General features: G+C 44.6%; 1 protein-coding gene across 1 annotated transcript in view; it reads left to right on the top strand.

Moving 5' to 3' along the window:
• Positions 1-15,000, top strand: part of LOC143297854 (cytochrome P450 2B4-like) — an 18,170-nt gene that overhangs the window by 2,120 nt on the left and 1,050 nt on the right. The window contains exons 2-7 of the mRNA XM_076610376.1: positions 754-1,155; positions 1,898-2,055; positions 7,038-7,296; positions 8,859-9,157; positions 11,315-11,439; positions 12,407-12,731. Of these exons, the coding sequence (XP_076466491.1) occupies positions 812-1,155; positions 1,898-2,055; positions 7,038-7,296; positions 8,859-9,157; positions 11,315-11,439; positions 12,407-12,731 (1,510 nt within the window). The 5' untranslated portion in view covers positions 754-811. The remainder of the gene's footprint in view (positions 1-753; positions 1,156-1,897; positions 2,056-7,037; positions 7,297-8,858; positions 9,158-11,314; positions 11,440-12,406; positions 12,732-15,000) is intronic.

Below are 15,000 nucleotides of genomic sequence, written 5' to 3' on the forward strand. Positions count from 1 at the left end.
TCTTCGGGTTTCTTTTCAGAAAGCCTGCCATGCTATTGGCCTTGTTGGTGACTCTTGTTACATGTTGAGGTCACTTCTTATGTTCGACGCACATGATATTTCGAGCTGTCGACGTGGACGAGAGTGTGTCCTTTTAGTTTGTAGTTTCATTGAGCCAATGTTTGATATTGTGTTGTTACTACGATTACTATTGTGTGATTACTACGACTACTACTATTACTTCCCACCACTGTCGTTGTCGCTGTACCTACAAAAACTGGTGGGAGAGAGAGAGAGAGAGAGAGAGAGAGAGAGAGAGGCGCGGTATAAAGGTAAGAAACGTTTGTGGTTGTCGTGCTGCGGTCTGTGAACATTAGGAACTTGGGTTCGATCTCTTCCCTGTGTCAGTGCCTGCTGGGTGGTGATAATGATAATAATGATACGAATAATATCAACAATGATAATGATAATAATGAATAATAGTGATATACTGATACTAATAGGCCTACTACTGACAATATGATAGCATCATTATTTTTACCGTTGTTGTTGTTGTTGTTGTAATCATCATCATCATCATCACATTATTACATTACACACACACACACACACACACACACACACACACACACACACACACACACACACACACACACACACACACACACACACACACACACACACATACTCACACACACACACACACGCCTCACCATCACCACCACCCCTCCACCCACACCCAATACACTCCCCATTTTTCTCTCTCTCCCTCAGGCACACCACCAACCATCCAATTCCCATCCCCCCAAAAAAAACAACAACAACAACAAACATGCTGGACTCAATGATCTCCTCTTGGACGACCGGAGGGGACCTGCTGACGTCACAGTCGCCCGTCCTGGAGCACGTGCGCGCGTGGGTGGTCCGGTCCTCCATCCCTCTCACCCTCCTCTTCGCTTCCGCCTTCCTGGGTTCGATTCTCCAGTGGTCTCGAAGGCACCACCACCACCACCACCACCACCACCAGCAGCAGAGGACTGAAAGAGGGGGGGAGGAAGAAGAGGGAGAAGGGACCGCGTGGCCCCTGCCTCCCTCCCCGGGCACCGCGCTTCCCTTGTTGGGCCACCTGCACCTGCTGAAGAAGGGGGACCCCAGGGAGACGTTCAGGGACCTGAGGTATTCGTTCGTTTTTCGTTCACTGGGCGGTCTGTTTGTTGTGCATGTTTGTTTTTGTTTGTTTATTGTTGTTGTTATTCTTTTTTTGGGGGGGTGGGTGGGGGTGGAGATGGAGGTTGGAGGGGGTTGGTGTGCAGAGAGAGAGAGAGAGAGAGAGAGAGAGAGAGAGAGAGTTATGTACTGATATATACATATGTATGTATGTATGTATGTATGTATGTATGTATGTATGTATCTCTCTCTCTCTCTCTCTCTCTCTATATATATATATATATATATATATATATATATATATATATCTATATCTATATCTTTTGCCATATGAGCCCATGGAACACTCAGCTCTGTGTTAAAAACCGGAGAAAAAAAAAAGCAAATGGAAAAGAAAAGTAAGAAAAAAAATAAAAGCCCGCTGATGGGAATTAACCCCCCCGTGCCCCCAGTTTTCAGTCCGCGTCGCCAATCACTTCGCCATTACGGCTGTCACAAAAAAAAAATCGCAGTCTTTAATAATTTTTCTTTTAATCATTCCGTTTGTGGATCACGTCGTGTATGTCATTGTCTCAGGCGGTCATGACCCGAGTGCTCTTCATAGATACTAAATTACTTGGTGGACTACACACACAGGTAAGGCAGACTTTGGCGGGACAGTGCTATAGCTTGTGGGAGTATACATACGACATATGTTTAATGTACTAACATTTCATCCTCATGGATCACGTCGTGTGTGTCATTATCTCAGGGAGAAGCTGGGCGACATCTTCTCCTTCTACGCCGGAAGTCGCCTCATTGTGGTTCTGAACGGATATGACGTCATCCGCGAAGCTCTCGTCAAGAAGGCAGCCGTCTTTTCGCACCGTCCACACACCTTCATGTCCCAGCAAATGGGTCAAGGCCGAGGTAGGTCACGCACACTCACACACACACACACACACACACACACGCGCAGATATATACACACATGCACATTCGCATGCATGCGCGCATGAACGCACACAAGCACACACATATACGCACACGCACGTGTCTTTTCTCGGTTTCTTTTCTTCACAGTATAGGAACCTTTGAAAAAGAAACCTTTCTCTTTTTTTTAAGAAAATAATTTCCAAAGCCCCACCAGTCTGTGGAAGAATATATCTCCTCACAAATACCCGCACGCAAACCCTACACCACACCACACCCCGCCACACCACACCACACTACACCACCCCACACCACACCACACCACACCACACCACCCCACCACCCACACCACACCACACCACGCAACACCACATCACACCACGCAACACCAAACCACACCACACCACCTACACCACACCACACCACGCCACACCAAACCACATCACGCCACATCACACCACACTACACCAAGCAACACCACACCACATCACACAACACCACTCCATACCACTCCACACCACGCTACACCACATACTCCACACCACACCACGCCACACCAAGCCACACCACACCACACCACGCCACGCCCCACCACCCCACTCCACGCCCCACCACCCCACACCACCCCACGCCACGCCACACCACACCACACCACACTACACCACAGCACGCCACACCACACCACGCCACACCACACAACACCACGTCACTCCACACCCCACCCCACCAAACTACACCCCACCACACACACCACACCACGTCACACCCCACCAAACCACACCACACCACAAACTTTACATTTTAAAAACATAAAAGTCAAAGTTTCATTTTCTAGTGACTTGTATGACCTCAAGGATGTCAGTTACAAAGAACTTACAGAACATGTACTCACACACACACACACACACACACACACACACACACACAGCGGACAGAGACCCCGAGTTAATGCCAGTTTATGGTGATCCTGGAAGATTGAGGACCCCCCCCCCCCCCCCCTCCAGACGGTCATGACCCCAGTGCTCGTCATAGATACTAAATTACTTGGTGGACTACACACACAGGTAAGGTAGGCTTTGGCGGGACAGTGCTATAGCTTGTGGGAGTATACGACATATGTTTAATGTACTAACATTTCATCGTTATCATTAGTTATTTGCTGGTTGATTTATTTAGTTTACGTTGGTTTCCGTTTATTCGTGCCCCCTCCCCCGTCCCCCACACAAAGAAAAAGAAAAAAGAAAGAAAAATGAAAAAGCAAAACAGTTTATTTTTTGCCCCCCCCCCTACCCCCCCACCCCTCACAGGGCCATTGAAACGTTACATATAATTATGCATCTTTAACACATATCAAACAGTGAGAGTGATGTCGAAAGAACAATTAGAAAAGAAAAAAAAAATCCCATTCACGCAAACAATACACATTTATAATTGATTTATCCTCAGCCATTAACAACAGACATAACACATTTATGATTAATTTATCCTCAGCCATTAACAACATACATAACACATGATTCATTTATCCTCAGCCATTAACAACAGACATAACACATTTATAATTAATTCATCCTCAACCATCAACAGCAGACATAATACATTTATAATTCATTTATCCTCAGCCATTAACAACAGACATAACACATTTATAATTCATTTATCCCTAGCCATTAACAACAGACATAACACATTTATAATTGATTTATCCCCAGCCATTAACAACAGACATAACACATTTATAATTGATTTATCCTCAGCCATTAACAACAGACATAACACATTTATAACTGATTTATCCTCAGCCATTAACAACAGACTTAACACATTTATAATTGATTTATCCCTAGCCATTAACAACAGACATAACACATTTATAATTGATTTATCCTCAGCCATCAACAACAGACATAACACATTATAATTGATTTATCCTCAGCCATTAACAACAGACATAACACATTTATGATTAATTTATCATCAGCCATTAACAACAGACATAACACATTTATAATTCATTTATCATCAGCCATTAACAACAGACATAACACATTTATAATTCATTTATCCTCAGCCATCAACAACAGACATAACACATTTATAATTCATTTATCCTCAGCCATCAACAACAGACATAACACATTTATAATTCATTTATCATCAGCCATTAACAACAGACATAACACATTTATAATTCATTTATCCCTAGCCATTAACAACAGACATAACACATTTATAACTGATTTATCCCTAGCCATTAACAACAGACATAACACATTTATAACTGATTTATCCCTAGCCATTAACAACAGACATAACACATTTATAATTAATTTATCCTCAGCCATCAACAACAGACATAACACATTTATGATTAATTGATCCTCAGCCATTAACAACAGACATAACACAGTTATAACTGATTTATCCCTAGCCATTAACAACAGACATAATACATTTATAATTAATTCATCCTCAACCATCAACAGCAGACATAATACATTTATAATTCATTTATCCTCAGCCATCAACAACAGACATAACACATTTATAATTCATTTATCCCTAGCCATTAACAACAGACATAACACATTTATAACTGATTTATCCCTAGCCATTAACAACAGACAACACATTTTTGAATAATTAACAACAGACCCAACACATTTATAATTGATTTATCCTCGGCCATTAACAACAGACATAACTTAATCGAAGCGAACTACAAATACAAGAGAAACGTGCTTTAAGTTTTAACAATATTCTTTTTCTCTTTGCTTTTCTTCCCCAAAACAATGAGTGGAATTTAATGGAGTTAGGATGGCTTCAATAATGTCTAGGTAAACACTTTTGTCTGACACTTTTTTTTAAAAAAAGAAAGAAAAAAAGAAGAAGAAAGAAAGGACACACAAACAAACACTGAAACTCATCAGCAATATCGTTTAAAGAACATTCGTCACAAATTCTTTCGTTTCTAGGGTAAATTATCGATCGAAGCGTTGACTTACTAGTAATAGCGCTGACTACTGTGCATCATCATTCCGATAGTAACAGGTGGGCGACTGAATGTCTTCTCCATTATAGTGATTAGTCAGGTTGCCAGCAGGTGTGTGTTGGACGGTATAGTTACTTCGGCTTACCTGGTGAGGTAAGTACAGTCTGTATCAACAGCATAGTTATTTCATGCGTGGGAAATTGCCGTCGTCGTGTCAGCGGAGCGGTTTTCGTCAAAATACTACACACACTCTATTACTCCTTTCACCTTTTCACCTGCATGACCGCATCCGACACCTCAAACTACGCCCGCCTCCCTCCCACCCCCCGCCACGCCGCCCTCCCCCCACAGACCTTCCCGCCCTCCCTCCCCTCCCTCCTCCACACACACACACTCACGCACCTACCACGAAACAAAACATCAAAATACGTCGGGACAAGTTTGCTGAGCGCTTAATCCTCGGAGCTGTCACCAGAGCGCTGTCTACAGTCCCATGCCTTATCGCACAATGAAAAAAAACAAACAAAAAAACCCAACAAAAAACAACAACAACAAAAAAACCCCCCCAAAAAACCCCAAAAGAAGCGCTAATCTAAAGACTTCAAAAACTTTCATAAAAACGACAACAACAACAGAAAAAACCCCACAAAAAGCAAAAAAAATTATAATACTCCCCCCCCCCCCCCAAAAAAAAAAAAAACCCGAAAAACCCCCAAAAGAAGCGCTAATATAAAGACTTCAAAAACTTTCATAAAAACAACAACAACAGAAAAAACCCACAAAAAGCAAAAAAAATTATAATACTCCCCCCCCCCCCAAAAAAAAAAAAAACACCACAAAAAAAGAAAAGAACAAAAAGAACAAAAAAAGAACACCCAAACAAACGAAAGAAGCGCTGATATAAAGACTCTAAAAACTTTAATTAAAAAAAAAAAAAAAAAAAGGCTGGAAGAAATGCTAACATAAAGAGTTCACAAACTTACCTGCTGCAGGCAGAGCTGCTCACAAAGAGAAAACGGCATGAGGAAAATAACAGTGATAAAAGCAGGTGGCAACGAAGGGGGAAAAAAACAGAAGAAGAAGAAGAGAAAAAATGATTTTATATTCCACTTCACTAATTTCACATGTAGAGATGAACATTGCTTGTCCAGTCTTTTCTCATTTAATAAAATAAAATAAAATAAAATAAAATAAACATATATATATATATATATTACAGCACAAAACTTTCCGACCGGTTATTCCATATGATGGATAGCACACTTTAAAATTTTTTTTCATTTTTTACCATAATATTAGAATATATATTTTCTTTCTTTCTTTCTTTCTTCTTCTTCTTCTTCTTCTTAATTATGATGATGAGGGTGCTGACTATCATGGTCATAATGATGAGGATCATCATCATTATCATCGTTTGTTTTTGTATTTTATTCTGTCAGCATCAGCAGCATCAGCAGCAGTAGCTGCAGCATCATCATCATCATTCATTTTTGTTAGTTTTGTATTATATCATCATCATCATCATTGTTATTATTGTTATTCTTATCATTATCATTGTTATTATTCTATCATCATCATCATCATCACCATCATCATTATTATTATTGTTGTTGTTGCTGTTGCTGGTGGCGGTGTTGTTGTTGTTCCTTATCATTAGTATTAGTATTGTTGTTTGTGTTGTTGTTGTTTGATATTGTTTATTATCATTATTGTCATCATCATTAGTGTTAGTACCATGATCATCATCATTATTAGTATTAATATTAGTATCATCATCATTACCACCACCACCACCACCACTACTACTACTACTACTACTGCTGCTGCTGCTACTACTACTTTTTCATGGTGATGACCATCACTACTACTACTGCTGCTGCTACTACTTTTCCATGGTGATGACCATCATCATCATCATCATCACTATAATCGTTTCTCTCTCCCCCTCTCTCTCCCCCTACCCCGCACGCATGACACGCTCGTACAGGCATCGTCAACACGTCGGGCCGACAGTGGCGGGAGCAGCGTCAGTTCGCGGAGCGAGCCCTGAGGTCTCTGATGGCCGGCGGGGAGTCCTCTGCGTTCCTCCACAAGGTCAAGGTCGAGGTGCACTCCCTGCTGGAGCTGCTGGAGGAGTCCCGTTGCCAGGGGCGACCCGTGGACCCCGGCCCTTTACTGCAGGCGTCGTTCAGCAACGTGGTCATCTCCGCCGTCTACGGGCGTCGGTTTGAGCTGGACGATCCCAAGTGGGTGATGAGGGTGGTGGTGGGGGGGGAGGTGGGGTGTTGTTTTTTTTTTTTGGGGGGGGGGGGGTGTTGTGGGTGTGGTGGGGGGTTGTTGTGTGTGCGTGGGTGGTGTGTGAGGATGGGTAGGGGGGTTGTTAATATATATATATATATATATGTGTGTGTGTGTGTGTGTGTGTGTGTGTGTGTGTGTGCAGTTTAGTTCGTCATTCAGTCTGTCCATTTCATGTTTCTTTTTAAAAAAAATTTTTTTCTCTTTTCTTCCTTTCTGTGAATATGTATCCGTCTATCTTTATGTCTGTGTGAGAAAGAGAGATACAGAGTCAGACAGACAGACAGACAGACAGACAGAGGGAGAAGGCAGGGCTTTGAATTTGTCGATTTCATCTTCATATTATTAGTTATGTTATGTATTTTCGTAGAAAAGCAGTTACACGCGCAGCCACACAAGCACTAACACACACACACACACACACACACACACACACACACACACCACAGCACAACACAACAGAACACACTCAGAGACAATAATAATAATGCAATGTCAATCACAACAAACCCAACATCATATCCGTTGTGGATAAGAGAGACACAGAGAGAGACAGACAGACAGACAGACAGACAGACAGAGATCTGTTCCGTTCCATTGTAGTCAGTCTGTACCAGTTTTTGTTTTGTTTTTTGTTTTGGGGGTGGTAGGGGGGTGTTGGGGTTGCAGCGAGAGAGAGAGAGAGAAAGGGAGACAGTTATATATATAAATGTATATGTATATTGCATTGGGCAGAAATTTACTTTTCTTTTTTTGTGTGAGAGAGAGAGGGGGAGGAGAGAGAGAGGGAGAGAGTGAGAGAGAGAGAGAGAGAGAGAGAGAGAGAGAGAGCTGTTCCGTTCCATTGTAGTCAGTCTGTAACCAGTCAGTATTACGCGCCCCACTTACACTTCACACACGTACACTTAACCACCACTACCACCACCACTACCACCACCGCTGGACACTACAGGGAAGCACTTACAAACTGCTGTCGTCAGAGAGGCTACTTGTTACGATAATATGATATACAGCTACTACCGGTCAGCCTGGCAGGGTGGGTGGGACAGAGGGCCTCTTGACCGCACTGGACTTTGTCCTCTGCTCCTACTGGAGTTGTCGCACTTAACTGTGGAGTGATGGCCTAGAGAGTAACGCGTCCGCCTAGGAAGCGAGAGAATCTGAGCGCGCTGGTTCGAATCACGGCTCAGCTGCCGATATTTTCTCCCCCTCCACTAGACCTTGAGTGGTGGTCTGGACGCTAGTCATTCGGATGAGACAATAAACCGTGGTCCCGTGTGCAGCATGCACTTAGCGCATGTAGAAGAACCCACGGCAACAAAAGGGTTGTTCCTGGCAAAATTCTATTGAAAAATCCACTTCGATGGGAAAAACAAATAAAACTGCACGCAGGAAAAAATACTCTTCCTCCTTCTCCTCTTTCTTAGTCTCTTTATCCTCCACCTTCTACATGATTTATGGGGCAAAAAACAAACAAACAAACAACACTTCTACTGTCATTCTTTGGCAGGTTTATCAGCTTGATGACGGCATTGACCAACTGCTTCGAAAATTTCGGCAACACGGAACCGCTCAACTTTTTCCCGGCAGTCCGCTTCCTGCCGGGGGACCCCTACCGGTACTGGTTCTGCATCGAGAACATGAACGTTCTGGAGAGCCTGTTGGTGTACCCGGAAGTCCTGGAGCACGAGAGGAAGCTGGACAGCGCAGAAGAGTCGGAGTCGGAGTCGGAGCCCGATGATGTCATTTCGGCCTACTTGCGTGAGATGACGCAGAAGCGGTCCCAGGGCACTCCCACTTTTATGGACAGTGAGTGTTTTTTTTTGATAAATTGATACTGATATGGATACTTATACAGCGCCTATCAGTGATCGGAGACCAAGATCTAAGCGCTTTACATACACGTGGTCATTTGCTGCCTGGCTGCCACTGGGCGCTCATCATTCGTTTCCTGTGTCATTCAGATTTCAGGCACGCATGGAAACACACTCAGACAGACATGTAACATTTTACGTGTATGACCGTGTTTTTTTTATTTATCCCGCCACGTAGGCAGCCATACTCCGTTTTCGGGGATGTGCATGCTGGGTATGTTCTTGTTTCCATAACTCACCGAACGCTGACATGGATTACAGGATCTTTAACGTGCGTATTTGATCTTCTGCGTGCGTATACACACGAAGGGGGCTCAGGCATTAGCAAGTCTGCACATATGTTGACCTGGGAGATCGGAAAAATCTCCACCCTTTACCCACCAGGCGCCGTCACCGAGATTCGAACCCAGGACCCTCAGATTGAAAGTTCAACGCTTTAACCATTCGACTGTTGCGCCCGTGTGTGCTGGTGGTGTGTGTGGTGTGCTGTGACGTGTCGTTCTTGTGGTGTGGTGTATGGTGTGGTGTGGTGTGGTTTGGCGTGGCGTGGCGTGGCGTGGTGTGGTGTGGTGTGGTTTGGCGTGGCGTGGTGTGGAGTGGTGTGGTGTGGTGTGGTGTGGTAGGGAGGAAAGTGGCAATCAACAACCATCTACCTGAAGATCTAGTCATCAGCCCCATCCACACGTAATATGCGGCTTCTGTTCAAACGTGTGTGTGTGTGTGTGTGTGTGTGTGTGTGTGTGTGTGTGTGTGTGTTTGTGTGTGTTTGTGTGCAGTGCGTGCATGTGTGAGTATGCACAAGTTTTCATATTGATATGCACTTGTATGTATCCTAATTTCTACTGTATCTGTGTTTGTGTTTGATTTTCGATTTGTGTTCGTACCTTGTTATGTACTATCCCCCCCACCCCCCCAATATTCCTTGTGACCCCGGTACACTTGGTAATACAGACATATTCTATTCTATTCGAATTGAAGACGCTTATCTGCGACTCTACAGTGTTCGTGAGAGGATCTGGGTTCGGTTCTCGCTCTCGGTCTTTTTCTTCCCCCAAAGTTTAACTTGGAAAAAAAAAATCAAAACAAGTTTCTAGTCATTCGGAGGATGACGATAAACCCAAGTCCCGTGTGCAGCATGCACTTGGCGCACTCAAAAAGAACCCATGGCAACAAATGTTTTGTCTTCAGGCAAAAGGAAGAACTTCAAAGATCTGCAACAATTTATTATTATCAACAACAACAACAACAAAGCAGCAACAAAGCAGCAACAACGAAAAATTTCACTTGAGTTTCGAAACAGCAAGAAATATTTGTTTTTTAAGTCTACAAGTCGGTCAGCAGCAACAACAACAACAACAACAACAAGATGTTTACAAACATTGGAAACGAACGGTGACTCAGTTCAAGGACTTTAACCCCTTTGTACGCGATTTCCAAACGTTCACACACACACACACACACACACACACACACACACACACACACACGCACACAAACTCCACAATAGACAAGAAGTGCCCCAAAACGTGCACAAACAATGGGCCTTAATATCCCGAAACACAAAACGCTCAGTTCACGTCAATGGTCTGTCGACTTCCGGAAATGCGCACGATTCGCTGTGGCCGCTACTTCCGGTCGAGGAAACCGCGAGAGGAAAGAGCCACGAAGAATCAAGGGCATTGTGAGAAAGTTGTTCGCTCGCTTGCGGTTTGATGATGACTGTTTGTCATTATAATTATCGACGTGCTATTCCCGGGGAGAGCAGACTGAATTCTCACGCTGAGAAATATGCTGGGGCTAAGTTATAGTACGATACAATGCAATGCAACGCCACGCAACGCGATGCAGTGCAATGCAATGCAACACAATGCAATACAGATCGGTGCAATGCAATGCAATGCAATACAATAAAATACAATACAACGCAAAGCAAAGTGCTTGCGCGCGCTGGCATGCAAGTGTGTATGTGTGTGTGTGTGGGGGGGGGGGGGGGGGGGGGTTGTATTGTGTGTGTGCGCGCACGCTCGCGTTGTGTTTTAGTTGCCATTGTTTATGTCACTGTAAGCCTGATCTTACCCTTTGGCTGTTACAGAGGAGAATCTGATTAAAGTCGCCGGGGACTTTTTGGCAGGGGGGACAGAGCCACCCAGCACCACCGTCCACTGGATCGTTCTCTACCTCGTGCATTTCCCGCACGTGCAGGAAAAGTGCTACCAGGTCACACACCAAATTTACACCCCCTCCCCGCCCCGCACCCTCTCCCAGAAAAAACCTTTTTGTTGTTGTTTTATTTTATTTGTATTGTGGGTTTTTTTTGTTTGTTTGTTTGTTTGGGGTTTTTTTTGTTGCTGTTGTTTTTGGCAATTATTTTATCTTATCGATTATTTTTGTTTTGTTTTGTAGAAGCCAGACAGACCTCCATGAGACTACAAGCGATAGATATGTTGAATATGTTGAATATTAAGCATCAAACAAGTGCAGAACCTTTTGAATAGAAGGAACACAGCTTAGAAGCTAAGCTTTTTTTTCGTTCAGTTTTTTTTAATGCTCCCGACTAAGTTTGCAAACAGGTGAATGACAGTAAAAGTATTATGAATTTTAAACCGATTTTTATGATCTTAACAGATTTCTTGAAACTCCTTTGATAGAAATAGGATTTTTTAAGCTTTTGTTTTCTGTAAACCACCACCATCACCAACACCACCATCATCGCCACCCCAACCACCACCACCACCATCATCATCACTAACACCACAAACACCACCACAACAGTCCTACTCCTCATCTTCTTCTTCATCAGATTATCATCATTATCATCATCATCATCGCCGTCATCATCATCACCATCATCATCATCATCATCATCACCATCATCATTGCCATTATCATCGTCACCATCATCATCATATCATCATTATCATCATCACCACCACCACCACCACCATCATCATCATCATTGTCATCGCCACCATCATCATCGTCACCATCATCATCATCACCACCACCATTATCATCACCATGGTCGTCGTCATCATCATCATCAGATCATCACATCGCAATCATCATCATCATCATCATCATCATCGCCACCATCATCATCTCCATCATCGTCATCGTTCTCATTCTTTCCTCTTACCGAATCCATGACAACAAAACTCACTACCACCACCAACTATACGTACAGGAGCTGATGGCTCACGTGGGCGACGGGAGACAACCCAGGCTGGACGACCGCGGTAGTCTCCCTTACCTGGAGGCCACCATTCTGGAGGTACAGCGCCACGCGGACGTCGGCCCCTTCGCCATGGCGCACGGGGTGGCGCGCGACACGCGGCTACGGGGCTACCGTGTGCCGCGCGACGCCATCGTGCTGGTGAACGTGCACTCGGTGCACCACGACGAAAGCGCCGACGCCTGGGGCGGCGACCCGGAAGTCTTCCGGCCGGAGCGGTTTCTCGGGGAGGACGGGAAGGTGAAGCGTCCTGAGCGGTTCATGCCTTACTCTTTGGGTGAGTTGGTCATGCCTTACTCTCTGGGTGAGTTGGTCATGCCTTACTCTTTGGGTGAGTTGGTCATGCTTTATTCTTTGGGTGAGTTGGTCATGCCTTACTCTCTGGGTGAGTTGGTCATGCCTTACTCTCTGGGTGAGTTGGTCATGCCTTATTCTTTGGGTGAGTTGGTCATGCCTTACTCTTTGGGTGAGTTGGTCATGCCTTACTCTTTGGGTAAGTTGGTCATGCCTTACTGTCTGGGTGAGTTGGTCATGCCTTATTCTTTGGGTGAGTTGGTCATGCCTTATTCTTTGGGTGAATTGGTCATGCCTTATTCTTTGCGTGAGTTGGTCATGCCTTATTCTTTGGGTGAATTGGTCATGACTTATTCTCTGGGTGAATTGGTCATGCCTTATTCTTTGCGTGAGTTGGTCATGCCTTATTCTTTGGGTGAGTTGGTCATGCCTTACTCTTTGGGTGAGTTGGTCATGCCTTACTGTCTGGGTGAGTTGGTCATGCCTTACTCTTTGGGTGAGTTGGTCATGCCTTACTCTCTGGGTGAGTTGGTCATGCCTTACTCTTTGGGTGAGTTGGTCATGCTTTATTCTTTGGGTGAGTTGGTCATGCCTTATTCTTTGGGTGAGTTGGTCATGCCTTACTCTCTGGGTGAGTTGGTCATGCCTTACTCTTTGGGTGAGTTGGTCATGCCTTACTCTTTGGGTGAGTTGGTCATGCCTTACTCTTTGGGTGAGTTGGTCATGCCTTACTCTCTGGGTGAGTTGGTCATGCTTTATTCTTTGGGTGAGTTGGTCATGCTTTATTCTTTGGGTGAGTTGGTCATGCTTTATTCTTTGGGTGAGTTGGTCATGCCTTATTCTTTGGGTGAGTTGTTCATGCCTTATTCTCTGGGTGAGTTGGTCATGCCTTACTCTTTGGGTGAGTTGGTCATGCCTTACTCTCTGGGTGAGTTGGTCATGCCTTACTCTGGGTGAGTTGGTCATGCCTTATTCTTTGGGTGAGTTGGTCATGCCTTACTGTCTGGGTGAGTTGGTCATGCTTTATTCTTTGGGTGAGTTGGTCATGCCTTACTCTTTGAGTGAGTTGGTCATGCCTTACTCTTTGGGTGAGTTGGTCATGCCTTACTCTCTGGGTGAGTTGGTCATGCCTTACTCATTGGGTGGGTGAGTTGGTCATGCCTTACTCTCTGGGTGAGTTGGTCATGCCTTACTCATTGGGTGGGTGAGTTGGTCATGCCTTACTCTCTGGGTGAGTTGGTCATGCCTTACTCATTGGGTGGGTGAGTTGGTCATGTCTTACTCTTTGGGTAGGTGAGTTGGTCATGCCTTACTCTTTGAGTGAATTGGTGGTGGTTGTGGTTGTCGGTCGGTCAGTCAAGGATTCAATGATGTATCCATTATGCACTTTTTTTTCTTTTTTTCTTTTCTTTTTTCTCAAGCCCTGACTAAGTAAGCGCGTTGGGTTCACACTGCTGGTCAGGCATCTGCTTATAATTATTAGCAGATGTGGTGTAGCGTATTATAGATTTGTCACCAAACGTCAGTGACGTCTCCTTTCAGTTACTGAAGTGAACTGAACTGAGCAGTCAAGGAGGATACTCCCCACCCTCCCTCCTCTGCTTCCACGTCCTTCCCCTCACCCCTCCGCCCCACCCCACCCCACCCCACTCTCTACGCTCTTTCTTTCCCCTCGCTCGCCCTGTATCTGTATCTGTAGATTAATGTCGCAGAATCCAGATTACTGGCGTTAGTAGCGACATAGGGGGGTGAGGGGGGGGGGGGGAACTCAGCTGGTCTACTGGTGGTTGGTGGCCAGCCTTCTAGTTAACAGCGTCTTGAAGCTGGCGGCGGATTCAGCGTGAACGACACTGTTGTCCAGGGTGTTCCATTCAACAGCAGTACGGTAAAAGAGAGAGTTTTTGTACTGATCCGTTTTACAGGGCGTGATAGTGAAGCACCTGTTGTTGTTTCTAATGCCATGTACAGTTCCTTCCTGCCTACCCTTCTTCCTCTGTGGACACATTGAAAGTAGTAGTTGTAGCAGTAGTAGTTTTAGCGACAGTAGTAGCAGTAGTAGTACTACTAGTAGTAGTAGTACTGGTAGTAGCAGCAGCAGCAGAAGAAGAAAGCTAGTTCAGTTCATTTACGCAAGGAGGCGTCACAGCGTTCGGACAAATCCATATCCGCTACACCACATCTACTAAGCAGATGCCTGACCAGCAGCGTAGCCCAACGGGCTTAGTCAGGTCTTGAGGTAAAAAAAAAGGGGG

Source organism: Babylonia areolata, chromosome 23 (genome assembly GCF_041734735.1).
Source record: "Babylonia areolata isolate BAREFJ2019XMU chromosome 23, ASM4173473v1, whole genome shotgun sequence".
Classification (NCBI taxonomy): Eukaryota; Metazoa; Mollusca; class Gastropoda; order Neogastropoda; family Buccinidae; genus Babylonia; species Babylonia areolata.